At 35.1% G+C, this 18,687-nt stretch overlaps 1 protein-coding gene across 16 annotated transcripts in view; it reads right to left on the minus strand.

The window, feature by feature from the left end:
- PTPRD (protein tyrosine phosphatase receptor type D) overlaps positions 1–18,687 on the minus strand; it is a 1,303,784-nt gene that overhangs the window by 227,121 nt on the left and 1,057,976 nt on the right. For all 16 annotated transcript variants that reach the window (XM_084505446.1, XM_084505445.1, XM_084505434.1 and 13 more), the window contains 2 exons: positions 11,891–12,036; positions 7,470–7,611 (listed from right to left, as the gene is read on the minus strand). In XM_084505446.1, coding sequence (XP_084361572.1) covers positions 7,470–7,611; positions 11,891–12,036 — 288 coding nt within the window. The remainder of the gene's footprint in view (positions 1–7,469; positions 7,612–11,890; positions 12,037–18,687) is intronic.

The following is an 18,687-nucleotide window of genomic DNA, read 5'->3' on the forward strand; positions in this document are numbered from 1 at the left end:
AGGAAACAGATCAAAATGGTAACCCATTGTTTACAGCAGCTCATGGCTTTTCAGAGAAAGATTTTATTTTAATTTGATCCAATTCATTGTTACATGTTTTAATACTGGTTCTGCAAGGGTAGACTGGAAGAGGAAATATTCCTCTTCCGCCTCGTAATTCTTTGTTCTCAATGCTACATGTTCCTGACTGATTTCTGGTGATTATGGGACTGTCTAGGAAAAGGGGTGAATCATCGTACATATCAGTGAGTGGTAAAAACATATAAAACAAATGTGTTTTAAAATAATTTGCTCAGGATGGCTTAGTTTGTGTTTTCGAAGCGGCTGACATATTTCCTTTTTATCAAAGATGGCTATGACACTATATGAAGTTATTATACACAAGAGTGGGAAAACCCAGATGGGAGTCATGTTAAAATTAGTCATTGAACTGTTGCCTGAAAGTATTTAACAGGTGTACATTCTTAGCCAAAACTGTCTGGTGAAGAATTATTTCAAGCTAAATAAAACTGCCCTCCTTTGTCTGGTATTATTTCAATTCCTCTTCTTAGATCACAACAACTGTCAGATCCCTGAAAAACATCCACAAGCTTTTTTTTTTTTTTTTTTTTTTTTTTTTAATGTGTATTACAGATATATAGCCAGCTGACAGATTTCAAAACAATGTTTCTTGTCTTAGGACCATCCACACTGCCTTGCAAATACCAGGTATTAATCATTTTCTACAACTGTTAATATTTCAAAAATTAAAATTGATCCTGTGAATATGTACAAATGCATGAAACTGAACTAGTTAATTTTATGCCTATTGTACATAAAACATAAACTTGAGTGGATGAAATCCAGTGAAAGATGAAATTCAGTGAGGAACAGCAGGAAGAGAAAACAAAAACAAAACAAACAAAAAAACAAAACAAAACAAAACAAAAGACCTTTACAAAGGCATACCCATAGCTGTTATTACTAGTTGGTAGCAGGAAAAGTTCTTTTGTGTATTTTCATCATGCTAATAAATCTATATGACCAATCATGTTCAAAAAAAATATGTAGGTTAACAAAGAACTGAAACTTCAAGATAAAACAATACTTTCAAGATAAAACAATATTGTTTATAGGAAATAAAGTTAGGACAAATGTTTCAAAATGTTCTCATGGCTATGGATGAATACCTTTTTAAAACATCTTAAAAGGTCTTATTAATTGTCCAGACTATTAATTTTCTAAAATAATTACTCATCATTGAAATTCTTGAATACAAGGTATTGACTACTTGACTACCAGTATTGATATTTACAATCAAGAAATTTGATATTAATTACTTTTTTTTATTTTTAAGTGACTGCTCTGCGTTTTAGAAGCAGCTTTCTGACTTAAAGCTTTAGCTTTATATTGTAAGAGGTTCTTTATAATAACATGGTGTGCAAAAAAAAGGAAAATATGTAGTTAGTACAAAATCAAAATTGACACTGCTACTAGTGCTACTACTACTATTACTTCTACTATTAAAGTGCTACCAAGCTATTATAAGAGTGCTGCAAAAATATGTTTGATAAATTTTCCATCTAGGAAATAGATGGAAATTGGCAGGAGAGGTACAAAAAGGTATTAACTATTAAAATCATAAGATTAGGCATTAACCAGAAAATCAGAAAACCTACAGCAACTATGCAGTCATTTTCATTTGTTTTAAATGACTATAAACAGCAGGTTTATAAAGAATGACACAAAAGCCCACAACAGATAATTGAAATCACTAATGTCAAATATACATACCTAGAAATTGAACTCAATACCTTGCATCACATATTTATAGTAATAGGCTCTTATAAGTTTACTGTTTTTTACAGAATTTGTAAAGTGCAGTACTTTCTCAACCGTTACCATTAGTCACCACTATGTCCCTATACTAGAAAGGAACTGAAAACACACATATACGTTATAAGTCAGCAATGGGAAATGGATTATGCATTTCAAAATATATTTTATATATTCTGACTAATTGGTTAAAACACCTGGCCATGCCCATCTTTATAGAGATGGTAAGTCATTAAGTGTTTCAAATTATGCTGCATGGAAGGCAAGTGTTTTTGTTTGCCCTACCTACATTCCCATACCCATAGAAAAGATTTGAAAATAGTTTATAAAGTTACATCTAAATATTCCTAGTGCTCTACTACTTTCTTAGCCATTTCAAGGAATCTGCATGCTATTCAATATTTTTTTTCACTCTTTTTTCCTTTTTTTTTTTTTTTTTTTTTTAAATTTAAGTTGTATTGGCTACCTTTCTGTTTGTTTCACTTTTTCTCAAAATCCTTTTGTGTGAGTATCAAGCAGATGTGTTTTGTTACTTAATCTTCCTTGCTCAGTTCCTCAGGAGAGACTTTATAACTTAAATTGCAAAGTACTATTTTCACAGCAGGAACAACAGTCTTCCTCTTCAAAAAGAGGCATAATAAAAATAGAACTGTAATGAACATGTGGGGACTGTTAGTGTTAGGTCAGAGGTTGGACTCGATGATCTTGAGGTCTCTTCCAACCTAGAAATTCTGTGATTCTGTGTGCTAATTCTAGTCAAAAGGTGACTGTATGTAATCTGTATCGTGCTCACTGAAAGTTGAGGAAGTTTGGGAAACTCCTTTGGCTCCACATGCAACATATGTTTGAGATAAACATCTTTCCAGTGTATGAAGTTATTACATAGGTATTTTCTTGCTTTCCCTGTTAGTCTTTATTTTACTTTCAATGGTCTGTCCTACCAGCAGCCCCCCTGGCAACAATCATTATGACTACACAGTGAACAGTCAAGTCAGGTAAACATTGGTATACAAAGCTTATACAGCTCTAGCTGGAACATGAACTAATTTTTCCTACCAGGCAGCTAATACCCCGAATATGTATAGTTCTTCCTCCCATTTGTCTAGAAATGAGATACATCCCACAGTGCATTTTTGAACACTACAGCCGTGCCACTCCATTTGTCTAATTTCCATGCCCTCAAAGATAGCTGTCCCAGATGACAGATTACTTTAGAATAGTTCCTTCTCGTTTCAGTACTACTGGGTACAGTGAAAATACAGAAATGAGCTTCTATTATCATGGAATCTGTTGCTGGCAGCAGAAATAAAAAATGTACCTTGGATGCATTTTTTAATAGCATGGAAATGTTTATTTGACTTCTGAGAGTGTAATAAACATCATCTCTCTCAGTTATCTGTACCTCAATCTCTTTGTGTATGAATAGACAGGGAAACGCTTACAGTTCAGTAAATATTTCACTTTTTATTTTTTGCAGTAATGACTGTTTGACATTAAATCAATCACTTTCTAAAGTGCATAAGAGAGGAATATCTGCCCTAGGCACTTCCCATTTACTTTAATTCTTCCTTCCTTATACAGTGCCTGCTTCACAAAAATTCTCTACATTAGTAATTTTACTATTATCACAATACAATCAACAATAATAGAGAAAATAGTGGGCTCAGAAAACAACCTACTTTTTTTTTTTTTTTTTTTTTTTTTTTTTAATATACTATGTAATCTCTCTCTTTACTTTTCAGATAATAAGCAAAAAGCAAAACAAATACCTAGGTATTCAGCTCTACTGTGCCTTCTCCACCACTGCTTAAAACCTGCACTACTCTGTGTTGCAAACATCTACTATCTGAGAAGGCAGCTGAAATTAAAATGCTTGGGGTCCACATGGTCATGGCAGAATTTCAGCTAGGAATGATAATAAGAATTCACTTTAAAAATCAAAACAAAACAAACAAACAAACACAAAACAGTATTTCTTAAAATTAACATAATGGCAGTGTTGCTGATTTCTTGACTACAGCAGGACAGGGAGGTACCCTTCCTTTCGAATTTATATTTTTGCATGTGATACTTGCCAGAATGTCTATAGCCATTAAAAATGTCTGTTATCCACCATTTGCAAGTCCAAAAAACACTATTACATGACTTTAAAAAGAAAAAGGACAGACAAACAAAAGGAAAGCCATTCTATCTGTAACGTCTGCAGAGTATGGGAAGATACTACCACTTTATTGTTTTCCATAGCCAATTGAACACTGATAATGTTGAATGAATACATCAAAATATTGTTCCAGTCATATGGTTCTCAATATGAATTTTGAAAACAAAGGCCTCCAAAAGAAATATATAGACCCTTCTTGTCTGGAAGGAGGCTTATCCTTAAAAGCCTTACTTTCTGTGAGATGAGCATTTTCATGTAAGTGAATGTGTCCTGGAAAGCAGTTGCCTACCTTATATAAAGAAAAACAAAACAAAACAAACGAGCAAACAAAATAGTTTTAATTTATCTAAGGCTCTTAGTCCAGGCAGTCACTATATTCATCCTAGCAAGTAAAAGTTTTTCTTGCGTTCTTATTTATTCTGGTAACAGAAAAAGTCCTAACCCTTTGGCTCTGCTATGCACGAACCTAATGAAACTAGGTAATAGTTGTAGTGAATGAAACTGCTGTTACAATATACTTCCAAAGAGAGAAAAATGTCAAGTTTGGCTCTAAAATACGTATTTATTGGCAAAAATATTTCTGTTCTGTCATGGTAAAATGTTTTATAGGCTACCCAGTTAAAATGGATTAAATTAAAACGAAACAAAACAAAAATGCATATAGGTGGATATTTTAACTCCTAGAAATACCCTAATTTCATCAACCTCACATATTAGGATGGCAGTGCTTGTGGGTTAACTGTGGGTTAACTCAGACTTCCTCTCCAAGATTTCCTTTTGTGCAAGACTGAGCACAAATGCCAACTTGGGTCTGTGATAGCACCTTTACGGAAAGATTTGAAAAACACAGAAGTTAATGTGTGTATCTTCTGCAATCCAGAGTCATACATACTCTGATGAGTAAAGTGTAAGTGGACCACAGATGCAACTCACTCCAATCTGTTTGGCATTGGATTATATCAGTTAAATCCTTTTCACACCTTTATTGTGTGTTTATTCCTACAGCAGCTATGAGCAGAGCAAATACTCTTTCGCATAAAGACATAATCAGTTGGAGTTTCTTCCACAAGGCTAGTTTTGAAGACTGTACAACATAAAGATTTGTGAAAGATTGCAAAGTAGGTTATAACAAAATTACTTATCTTCTAGGTTAGTATACGTAGGACTGAATAATCATTTGTCATGGAAATCAACAGAGTCACTGTATTTAAAGCACCTCAGAATTTTAACCCTGACAAAATTTCCTTACAATGTGATGCTACTCTGTACGGTTCTTACTTTTCTCTGTAATTCCTTTTTTTTTTTTTTTTAATTTCTCTGTTATTCCTTTTTCTGAATCTACAGTCTCAGTATGTTCATGAGCTCTTGCATATTCTCAGTTTCATATTCAATACCTAAACCTATTCCTGAGGCCAAAATATATTACATCTGTTGCAAAAGCCATAAGTATCGTGGCTGGAAACAACACATATTCTTCCAGATTTCATACATTTTAATTAGACAATCAACCTGTAATTAATTTAAATTTAAATTGACTTAAATATTTATCCTCACAAATAATAGCATTCAGTTTTTGTTCATCTGGTATTTGCATATGCATATAATAATGAACTTTTTCATACAGAACCTAATGCTAGTATTGTAAATAGCAATAAGATATCTGAGAAAGAAATAAGTAGCAAAGACCACATATGCCTTACAATTAAATAATCAACAGGTGTAGCAAAGAAACAGATCTACAGTCAGTTGGTGTTGACAATCTGCCTTTTCCAACCTTTACAGCCCTCAATAGAGATGAATGCTGTTACTTCTTTTCTACAAACCTCAACATGAGAATTTTTCTTCATTTAGGATAATATAAAAAAAAAACTTGCTTGCACATTTCAAGACCAGAGAGTCTTGTAAATACATTTCATGAAATTCTGAAAGCAAAGAAAACTTCTTCCATCTGGGTTTCCTAATTGTATTATTATTATTATTATTATTAATTATTCCTTCTCTCTTTTTGCATCTCTTTTTAATTTACCGAACTTTTAATGCAGTATGAAAATATAGTTTTATGTTCATTTTAAACTGCATGGAAGCTGCACATAAACAATGTTTTCTTTATTCAAAACAATGAAGGGAAAAATGCATCTCAGAAAGTTAGGAACAAATCCATGATGCTGAACCTAATTATCAGTCTTCCCATTTTCGCTGTCTATGCCAAGAATAGTTTTTTAAAAGATAACAGAACAAACAATCTTGGCATTAGAGAGAACAACTTTAAATATTAAAAAGATTTGTTTACAACAGACTACCTCTAGGAAGTGTGTATTGTTGTTCTTTGACTCCAAAAGTAACACCAGGATTATCCACAGTGACGGGAACAGTTAATAGAAGTATAGAAATATATATTTATACATAGAGAGAGAGAGAGAGAGAAATCCAAACTCCAGAAAAAAAAAAAAAAAAAAAAAAAAAAAAGAGAGAAGAAGTCTTCTTGTCTCCATAAGTTTGTTGGGACAGAAGGAACAAAAAGAAAATGTGTTTAAACCGTTCAAAAAAGTTCTCTAAATTCTGTCAAGCAGACATCATCAGTTCATGTAAACAGGCCCTTAGCAGTTATTTCTGCAAAACAAATAATGCAATGTGATATCACAATGCAAAACAGTAATCTTCAGCTGTAAAAGCACCCCTCCAAACTGAAGAGTGATATTTCATAAAGTGTCTACAAATCCAGTTTCCATTTATCTCCAGCAGACAGAATGAAGCATTCAGGTCATTTGACTACTAGCACTTACTACTATACGAAGTACTTACAAAATGATAAGAAGTACTACTAGACAACAGTCTTGGAAGAACATATATATCCTCACCCCTGCAGGACAATGAAAAAAATGAATTTTCCTTTCCTATATTCAAAAAATTATTGCCAAAATAGAAAGGTAGTTCTACCTGAAAAAATAGTTCAGGTAACATGTATATTTGAAATTGAAAAAGTCCTCCCCCTCTCCTACCCCCTCTTTTTTTTTTTTTTTTTTTCTTTTGGTTTTATATGTGATAGCTTGGGGGAAAAACTTTATAGCTGTTTAATTAATCTCATCTAAATACTGTTCACGTAATTTTTCAAGGTCACTGTTAATTGGACAAATTTCAGTATAAATGCTGATCATACAAAGCTAAGCTACCCAGAGCACCACTAAAATGTAGATCAGATGCATTCATAAAACATTGTTTTTCATTCAGTAATTAATGTATGTAACCAGTTATGCACAAGACATTCCCGTTTTACTTTTTTTCTTCAGTCCACTCTGTCATACCCACATTACCAGTCTATGGTCAAAAATTGAGTATATAAGGTACTCAAGTGTTATGTGAAATAGTTATTATTTAACAGCATTAGAATTATAATAACACCCATATGAAAACAACTTCAATTAATTTTCTTGGAGTGAAACCTCCCTTTTACAATGATCTAAGAATAAGTTAGCTATGTTGAAAAAGAACTTACCACGTAAAACAGTGAGTCTTGTGGACACACTTATTTCACCAACACTGTTAGAAGCCACACACTCATAAATAGCTTCATCTCGTGGTGTGCGCAGTGGTTGTATTCTGAGAACTGATCCAGATCCATCATCAAATTCTATTACCTATAGAAGGAAACAACAGCTGTCACAGATGTTGTTACAAATGCCTATCCCTCCATTAATCTGTGCATGACCTGTCAGTATTTGTGACATGAGAGCCAGGTTCATTTTTCAAATATATGTACAAATTCAACAAAGGTGTGAATATGGGCAATGCTGTGTAACATACACTGCTCTTCAGTAAACATTCAATAGCTACTCCAAGAGAGTTTCAAGAAAGGACAGGACAAAAAAAAAAACACAACAAACAAGCGAACAAAAAAAATCCAGATGTATTCTGTAATTTAATGCTCTTTTATCCCAAAGTTGATCACCAGTCTCCCTCTATTATCTTATCTTCCGGCCTTTATATTTTGATGCCAGTTACATTAATTCGTACTGCTGCAGGCTATATTCCCAACCTGCTCACAAAGTACATTTCACTTGTGAGCTCACAAGTGGAATAAGCTTGGCAATTTCTGAGCAGTTTACCTATATATTCAGCCCAGAGAATGTGAGTAAATTTATCCAAAAAGTGCTCCAAAATTAGAACACATGTAGCAGTTAAAAGACTAAATAACAAGGCCAAATATTCAGGTTTAGTTTTGAAATTATAATATTTGTACAAGAAATATTCATCTTTACATGCAAAGTATGAAATTATTTCCTTCATGTTTTGCAGTCACGATCACATCAGATTTTGGTGAGTGCTGCAACACTCCAGATGTTGGAAAAGGCTTCCCTATAATTAAATAATAATAGTAATCTATTTATTATTTTTTTCCCTTTAATTTCTTTGTCAGTAAAATAAGTTAGTACTCAGGTCAGTGGTACTTACCAAGACTTACTAATCTTGATATGACTAATATATGACTTACTAGTCTTTTTTTTTTTAATTATTTTTACAAAATAATTAATTTATGGCTATAATCACACTTGATATGCACATTAAAAAAAAACAAAACAAAACAAAACAATACAATTTATATGCCTATTGGCATATATGTTTGAGTTGGTACAACCTATTCAAATAATCCCTTAGATTTTTAGTCTTTTTGAAAGTATGAAAAAAGTACAGCGTTGGGAATTATGATTAATTTATCATGATTACCCCATTATTTTTCCATATTCATTATAGAAAATGCTCAGTTCTTATGAGTGGAAGAAGTCTAAATGGAAATATGAAAGTAATCTTTTCTTTTTTTTTCTGAGAAAAAAACAGTTCTGTAGTCCAAGAAAATAGTAACTAGAATTCTTGATAAATTGATGTTTATGAATGAAAGGAAAATTTCACAGTCCTAAAAAGCATACAGACAGATTATTTGCATATAAAAATGACAGTATGGGATCCAAATAGTCCCAGTCATAATACTTAAAATTAATAATCATTCTTCTTTAAATACAAGTGCTGAATAATTCTAGCTGGATGACCAGCAAAAGCAATTGCAGCAGTTTGGATTGGGAAAATATTGCCAAATTTAAGTCTCAAGTCTGGTGTCTCCAAAATACACATCATAAAATAAATTTAGTTTTCCTGTGATAAATTCTCCACAGATAGTTAATTCCTCATACTCCCACACTACCTGAAGTAGATTAAAACACAATGAAACAAAACAAAACATTAAATAAATAAAAAAGCGAAACAGAACCACCCTCTTGCCACACACACAGAATGGTGTAATATTAATATTAAAAAAAAAAAAAAAAAAAAAAAAACACTTTTTTTTCCCCTATTCTATCTCTCTTTAACTTCCTCTTAGCAAGGCATCTCAGTAACTTAAAGTTTATTTTTCTAATTTGTATAATCGAATTTATTTGAAGCAAGAGGAGAGAAAGAATCCTCCCATATCACATTCACTCATAGCATTTAAATGAATATATATAAGCAATATAAATGAAAAATTAAAGCAAAGTCCTACAAAGGGTTGTTTTAGCCTTTAATTTTAGGACTGGTGTGTCACACTCACCAACTGTTTGATCAATTATCAGTTTTAAGAATTATCCAGTGAGAAGAACATTATTCTATGATAACATTCTTCAAATAAAAACCTGTTCACTGTCAAGAGGAAGGGAATAAACAATTTGTTCTCATGTTACTAGATAAAACAATTACTTTGTACATTAAGTTCCAGCAAAAAGTTCAGATTAGACATGAGAAAAAATGTCAAGATTCACAATACTCCGTACAAGGCTATCAAGTTCATTTAAAAACTAACAGTCATAATAATAACAAATAATAAATAATTAATAATAATAATAATAAATAATTAACCCTCAGTATCTCTGGGAAAGAAGATGGATTAGATAGCCACTTGAAATCTCTTCCAACTCTATCCATTAGGCTTCTATATAGACAAGTGGTCAGGTAAAACCTTTTCATGTTCTCTACTACTAAGCAATCAAACTCAGAGAAATACTCAAAATATTAATCTAATAAATACATAAATAAAAATAAACGTACCAGAAAAAAAAAAGGAAAAAATCTCAGATTTTTCTTGTTTCCCAGAGATTCCTTATGTATTTTTTGAATCTCATTTCTGCCGTTACTCTGTTGTTATTCTGAGATTCTACAATGTGAATTAATGCTCTGATTTTTAATGGGAAATAAAAGTGCTTATAATGTTTATGTTCCATGTATTTTATTTGGATATTTTATAAGCATTCTGTTCAGGGGTTATAATAAAAAAAATATTTATAATAAATAAAAATAAATAAAATACTTGGCATGTGTTTTCTATTTCTTTGAAATACATTCCATCTTACCTGACTATACAGCTTGTTCTGTATTTCACTAAATGAATTTATTATTTATTTATTTATTGTGGTTGCATTCCAACATTTTAATGGAAATAAAACAGATGTATTTTTGCCTATTCTCCCTAAAACCAGGTATATAGACACACAGAAAACAATACATGAATCAAGTAAAACACCACATATTGAAAAATAAAACTCAGCCGCGGTAAACATGTACATGCCCAATCTTTCACTGTTTAAGAGTCAACTTGAATGAACATTTTGTGACCAGAATGGGATAAATTACGTAGATTTTATGATAACATTTCTATGTTAACCCCTGTATCCAAATACAGCTCTGCAAATATTCTGTAAGGAACAAATGGTTCCTGGCACTATCAGGTCACTTTTACGTTTGATTTAAATTATTTTTTTCATATTGCAGTAAATAAACAAGCAAATAACTATATAAGTTAATAAAGGGATTGATAGCTTTTGCATACTGCAAGTACTTCAAATATCTTTAAATTCATTTTGAACAAAAAGAAAAAAAAAAGGAAAGAAGAAAATAGTCTATGCAAGGAATGCAATTCTTTTCTACTGGCACAAGTCTAAACTGAAACCCAGTGAAAGCAATATTCCCCAAAACTACTAACAATGAACACTGAAGACTTCAACATTCATTCAACATTTTATACATATATTTTAGATCACTCAAAAAATGTGTCACTGTTTTATACACCAATTAGTCATTTGCCAAACAGTTGTTTTCCTGATGCAAAAGTAGAGACATGTTAACAGTGAAAACAGTGAAGAGGCACTAGGAAAATTATACATTATCAGCCCCAGTTTGGTATCCATTATACATGCCTTCTCCCATTTTCTGAATTTGTTCTTCATGTTAAAGGTCATACAATATTTGATATCAATTCTTCCTGCCACTAAAAGAGGGAATATTATTAGTTGTTTTATTTCCCCAAAGAACCTGTATCCTTTGAACAGATTATCTTCACCGTTTCCTTTAATTGAAGGTTGTGGAAAGAGAGGAAACAGCTTTCTCTATAGCTTTTCCCAAGGATATTGTTAAGAAAAGAATCAAAAACAAACAACTTTTATATTTCCTCTGCAGCAGCAGGAAATATAATGTCCCTTTCATCTTTCTCTGCAACAGTGGGAAGCAATTGTGGCAGCAGAAGCCATAGTAGGCTAGGCCTGCTTGGTGCACACTGCCACAGACAGAGGTGGCTTACTCTCTGGGGACAATAATCACTGATCAAATAATTTTCCCCATCTCCTTTACAGAAAAGTTTGCAGGGTGAACTGAAGCATGCCAAGGCTCCCCATTTGGATCATGCTGGTTTAGAATGCAACAGCAGCAGTTTTCCCTTTAACAGTGCTATTTATAACTAGTTTGCAAAATGAAACCTGCACAAAACTGCTCCCACTATATTATTCCCAATGGTCATAGCTATTTTATTTAATCACTGATAATAGAGCACATATGTTGCGATTTGAAGTGAGACTGGAATTTATGTTTTTCAGAGGAACAGAACAATGGACCTAATACCTCAAATCTCTGATTGCTGACTTTCTTTCCCTTTTTGTTCCAGACAATTTTAGGTCTTGGGTCTCCTGTGGCTTGACAGATGAATGAGGCGACTCCTCCAGAAACCCCTGTCTGGTCGACAGGTGTTCTTGTAAACTTTGGTGGTGCTAAAACAAATACACAAACAAACAAAAGCATTAATCTAAGCAGGACCCATGAAAAATAAGTTATGCCAAGACTTCAGAATGAAGAAAGGTATAAAATATTTTATTTCTTAGATAATAGCATTCACCTGCAAGAAAAAGCACTAAGAAATAACTAAAAGGTCAGGAAAGTACTTACAGATTTTACTAGTAAATTTATATTAAAATGGAAAATCTGATATCATCAAAATAGCAAGATCACACATTATATTTTATCACCAGTATAAATAAAAAATCCAATTTGTCTTCTCCTGTAAAATGAGCTCATCAATCAACTCAGATAAGATCATGATTCATGACTTGATGTTATGATCGCAGGATGTCATGAAAACAGGATCTCCACCTTTAGGCCATTAAAATCAGTTACATTTAGGAGAAATTCTATGAAACCATCTGTAAGTTTGCAGTGGGGAGGTAAATGCCTATGTATTAAGAGTCTATGCAGAAAGGATTATAAAAGAAGAGAGATATATGCATGGGCACAGTTTCAAATATAATTCCTGTTCATTCCCACATTATTCCACTCTGTCAAAATAAATAAATAAATTTACACATAAAATACAACTATTGCAGGAATAGAAGAGGACAGAGAACTGAAGAAATTTCAAAAGTAGGAAAGGACATTTTTATTAATTATTCTTTTACTTTCCTTTTCTGTAAAAACATAATTTAACTTAATTTATAGGACTTCTGGTAAAATAGAATTTTCAAACTTACACTGACATGAGACATGACTCCTGAAAAATCAATGTAAAAACTGAGATTTCTAACCATAGTTCAGAGATGTTGAAGAGTTTGTGTACATCATTCTCTTTCTGAGCTGAGCAGTTTTTAGCAATCCAGTATGCTTGAAGATGCTGATTTGAATGATATGAAATGAGTATTTAGGGTTATTAAATTATAAAACAAACAAATAACAAAAAGCCATGGGTATTGGCTTTGTGGTCTGTCTTCAGCTGTAAGCTGTTATATGTTGCTCTACAGCAACTGCTGCAATTAATTTCTGCTGTCCTCTTCAACTTTCAACAGTCACTTTCTGTTCTCAGCCTCTCTGGTTGTTTTCACTGACCTCTCAGAACTGGCGGCTATGTACCTGTACTGTACTAGTTTTTGTTTCTGAGTTGCTGTTCTTCAGTTCTTATGTCTGCCTAACTGTTATTCTGCTGAACTGCCCGTTCCACAAGGCAAAAATTCTTGTCAGCATGTTTATTTAAATGTCAAAACCCCAGCAGGCTATAAGTGTATATGTATGTAACACTGGTGGAAATCTTGACATTATTTTGAATGCCAAGAAAATATGTTGTAGCCATTACTAAAAACCAAACTCAATATGCAATATTTTATGTTGCTACATTAAATATTATAGAATCATAGAAGGGCTTGGGATGGAAGGGATCTTAAAGATCATCTAATTCCAGCCCCACTGCTATGGACTGGGATGCCACTCACTAAATCAAGTTGTCCAGGTCTTTCTCCCATCTGGTCTTGAACACCTCCAGGGATGGGGCAATGCACAACCTTCACAATTACCTGATGCCTAACGTGCAACATACCACTAAAATATAAATAAAATAAAATAAAATAAAATAAAATAAAATAAAATAAAATAAAATAAAATAAAATAAAATAAAATAAAATAAAATAAAATAAAGTAAAACTGTTACAATTTGAGAATCCACACCCTTTCTTCTTAAATGGAAAGGTAAGACACAATTGCTATTGCTGTGTTTTCAACTTTCCAGAATGCTCAAACCTCCATAAACTACCTGCTGTGCTAATTTTGCCTACTGAACACTACGTATTCACTAAGAACAAACCTGAAAAAAGCGCTATAGCAAGTCTGAGCACAGCAAAACAGTGTGCCATCATTGCTGCTGTGGAGATAAAAAATCTCCAAATCCACAGTGAATTAAACACAGAGGTAGAGCAAAGAAACTAAAAATCCTTTCCCAACTCACAGGCTTTATTCTTGGACAACAGAAAAGACAGAAATATATTCTGATGAAGAGCATCTGGGTTTCACCATCTAGGGTTTCACCCAAACTCCTAGCCTTGAATTTTTGTCTACACATGTATTAACTCAGCTTTCTGATATGCAGAGACATGACTGAATCAAATATTCTCTGGCACAAATTGTGAATGTGTGTCATCAAGAAAAAACTGATACACTGTCATTCTCTTTTTATTCTTTTTGACATTTTGCAAATTCATTGTTTAACATCAAACCAATAAAAGAAAAACACAGCATGTGTAAGTTAATCAGCTCACAGACTCTTTAATTCCAAATATATGATTAATTTAATTCATACGTTTAATTCTAAATATATGATTCATTCAGAGACTGGCAAATTCAAAAACTCAACATAAATAAAATAACTTACTTCCTTAGAGATATTGTCCATTTTGGAAAATTTGCCAGTTTTGCCATGTATTACTAAGGTTAAGGAGAAAAACAATTCAGTTTAAAAACTATTCCTGAAACATCTGGCTTAACTATCCTGGGTTCAGGAGAACTTCAGATAATTTAACAACAAAGAAAATAAAAGCAATGAAAAACAATGAACAAAAAGTGTGACGAACTATGTTAAACCAGCTCTGGAAAACAACAAACAAACATATTCTACTACTAGGTTTTATGTCTATGCCAATCACCATGAATCATAGAATCATAGAATGGCTTGTCTTGGAAGGAAATTTTAAGATGATCTAACTCCAAAACCCCTGCCATAGACTGGGATGCCACCCACTAGATCAGGCCCCATCCAGCCTGACCTTGAACACTTCCAGGGATGGAGATTCCACAGCCTCTCTGGGCAACCTCTTCCAGTGCCTCACTACTGTTACAGTGAAAAATTTTCTCTTAATGTCTAGTCTAAATCTATCCTCTTTTGCTTTAAGAACATTCCCCCTTGTCCTATCATTATCTAATTGAGTAAAGAGTCCTCCATCCCTTTTATAAGCCCTCTTTAATGCCAAAATGAGGTCTCCCCAGAGCCTTCTCTTCTTTAGGCTGAACATTGCCTGCTCTCTCAGACTTTCTTCATAGGTGCTCCAGCCCTATGATCATCTTCGTGGCCATCCTCTGGACCCATTCTAACAGCTCCACATCCTTTTTGTGCTGGGGCCCCCAGGCCTGGATGTAGTACTCCAAGTAGGACCCCACAAGGGCAGAGTAGAAGAGGAGAACCACCTCTCTTGACCTGCTGGCCACCCTCCTGTTGTGGCAGGCCAGGATGCAGTTGGCCTTCTGGGCTGCAGATTCGCACTGCTGGCTCATGTCAAGCTTTTTGTTCACCAGAATTCCCAAGTCTCTCTCCACAGGGCTGCTCTCAATGAGTTCCTCTCCCAGTCTGTACTCCTGTCTGGGATTGCCCCAGATTGCACACAGGTGCAACACCTTGCACTTCAGCCTTGTTGAACCTCATGCAGTTCACATGGGCCCACTTCTCCAGCCTGTCCACATCCCTTTGAATGGCATCTCCTCCTTCTTTGCTATCAACTACTCCACTCAGTTTGATGTCCTGTGCAAACTTGCTGAGGGTGCACTCAATCCGATTGTCTATGTCATTGATGAAGATACTAAAAAGCACTTGTCCCAAGACAGACCACTGAGTGATACCACTCATCACCGCTCTCCACCTGGACATAGAACCATTGACCACCACTCTCTACGTGCAGCCATTGTGTCAATTCCTTATCCACTGGATGTTTCACCATTCAAATCCATATCTTTCCAATTTAGAGATTAGGATGTCAAATGGGACCCTGTAAAAGGCCTTTCAGAAGTTCAAGTAGATGGTATCAGTCAGTCTTCCCTTGTTGACTGATGCAGTCAATCCGTCACAGAAGGCCACCAGATTAGTCAGGCACAATTTACCCTTGGTGAAGCCATGCTGGCTGTCCCAGATCACCTCCTTGTCTTGCATGTACCTTAACGCTTCCTCCAAAAGGATTTGTTCCATGATCTTGCCAGGAACAGAGGTGAGGCTCATCAGTCTGTAGTTCCCCATGTCTTCCTCTTTAATATCTTCATCGGTCCTCTTTAATATCTTCGGTCCTCTTTACATATAATATATTATTCGGTCCTTTTTAATATCTTCATTGATGATCTGGACGAGGGCATTGAGTGCACCCTCAGTAAGTTCGTAGATGACACCAAGCTATGCATGTGTGTCGATCTGCTTGAGGGTAGGAAGGCTCTGCAGGAGGATTTGGATAGGCTGCATCGATGGGCTGAGATCAACTGTATGAAGTTCAACAAGGCTGGGAGATGAGTGGTTGGAGAGCTGCCAGGCAGAGAAGGACCTGGGATGGTTGATAGTCAGCTGAATATGAGCCAGCAGTGTGCTGAGGTGGCCAAGAAGGCCAACAGCATCCTGGCTTGCATAAGAAACAGTGTGACCAGCAGGGCTAGGGAGGTGATCGCCCCCCTGTACTCGGCTCTGGTGAGGCCGCACCTCGAGTACTGTGTTCAGTTTTGGGCCACTCGCTACAAGAAGGACATTGAGGTGCTTGAGCGGGTCCAGAGAAGGGCGACAAAGCTGGTGAGGGGCCTGGAGAACAAGTCCTATGAGGAGTGGCTGAGGGAGCTGGGCTTGTTCAGCCTGGAGAAGAGGAGGCTCAGGGGTGACCTTATTGCTCTTTACAGATACCTTAAAGGAGGCTGTAGCGAGGTGGGGGTTGGTCTATTCTCCCACGTGCCTGGTGACAGGACGAGGGGGAATGGGCTTAAGTTGTGCCAGGGGAGTTTTAGGTTGGATGTTAGGAAGAACTTCTTTACCGAGAGGGTTGTTAGGCATTGGAACAGGCTGCCCAGGGAAGTGGTGGAGTCACCATCCCTGGAAGTCTTTAAAAGACGTTTAGATGTAGAGCTTAGGGATATGGTTTAGTGGGGACTGTTAGCGTTAGGTCAGAGGTTGGACTCAATGATCTTGAGGTCTCTTCCAACCTAGAAATTCTGTGATTCTGTGATTCCTTTCTCCCTTTTTTAAAAATGAGAATGATGTTTCCTTTTTGCCAGTCACCAGGGACTTCGCCTAATTGCCAATATCTATGGTTGGCATGCTTTTACTCATATGCAATATATTGTTTCATGATAATACTAATTTTAAAGAGAAGACAGATAAAGGAGAATCTCTTTCCTTCTTATTAGGCATTCAGAGACATGTTCTCCATTAGTGCAATTCAGGCAAATGACAGAGCTTGCACTAATTTATACTGTAAGACAATTTGCCTTTCCCATTGCTGATAAACTGGAAATAAAACAAAATAAACAAACAAACAAACAATAATGAAAAAAAGCTCCACCTCCAAAACTCTGAAAACTGCAATACTTGTTTATCTAGTGTTACATGGCAGTATACTTGAAAATGTATGTTTTCTATAAAACCTAACTGGTGATAGAGATAAAGCTAATTTTCTGACTCCATCTAGGACTGGGAAAAAAATTAAAAAGGACTAAAACTGCTATGCCTCCTTTTGAAAATGACTTACTATCTTCTGCAGAGCAGTAAAAAGGTAGTGAAGCTGCAGAAATAAGGCTGAAGAGCTAACTTGGCTTTGTTTGGTACTTGAAGAATAACAATGTGTTTCCAGTCCTATGTGAATTTTGGTGGACCTGTAATCTAATAAAACTTAGTATGAATCAAGTTCTTACTGTGTGTTTAGTGTGTTCAACTCTGGGGACCCCAGCACAAGAAGGGCACAGACCTATTAGAACAAGTCCAGAGGAGGGCCACAAAGATGACCAGAGGGTTGGATCACCTCTCCTACAAAGACAGGCCGAGGGAGTTGGGCTTGTTCAGCCCAGAAAAGAGAGGGCTCTGGGAAGATCTTATAACAAGCTTCTTCCAGGAACCAAAGGGATCTACAGGAAAGCTTTGGAGGGACTCTGTGTCAGGGAGTGTAGTGACAGGACAAAACTAATGGCTTTATACTTAAAAAAAAAAAAAAAAAAAAAAAAAAAAAAAAAAAAAAAATAGTTTAGAGTGGATATAAAGAAGAAATTATTCACTGTGAGGCTGGTGAGAAACAGGTTGCCCAGAAAAGCTGTGGATGTCCCATCCCTGGAAGTGTTTAAGGACAGGTTAGATGGGGCTTTGAGCAATCTGGTGTAGTGGAAGATGTCCTGTCCATGGCAGGGGGTTTGGAACTAGATGGTCTTTATTTACCTTCCAACCCAAACCATTCTCTGATTCTAGCAGGAGAGGGAAAAGACAAGCAGGGTTATTACGTAATGATGTAATTTTCTACTTGTAGACATAACTCCCTCCTTGTAGATTTTTTTCAAGACAGGCAAAGTTTTAAGCTGATCTTGTAAAGACTAAAGTTACATGCATCAGAAGGATAATACTGTCTGGATGTTTAATAGGTGTTATGAGGATAAACTCATTTATGGTCCAGATGAGCTAAGACTAGGGTGATAGTAGCCAGCCAGCCATGGAGAAGGACAAACAATGAGCACACGAGATCCATCTTTTCATTATTCAATCAATACGTTCATCTTGTTACATATAAACTGCCTATCATCAGTGAATGAGGATGTGAACTCATGCCCAGACAGAACCAAAAAAAACCAAAAGTAGTATTTGTTGCCTTTATCTTTATAAAGGTTGT

This window comes from Aythya ferina, assembly GCF_964211825.1.
Source record: "Aythya ferina genome assembly, chromosome: Z".
Classification (NCBI taxonomy): Eukaryota; Metazoa; Chordata; class Aves; order Anseriformes; family Anatidae; genus Aythya; species Aythya ferina.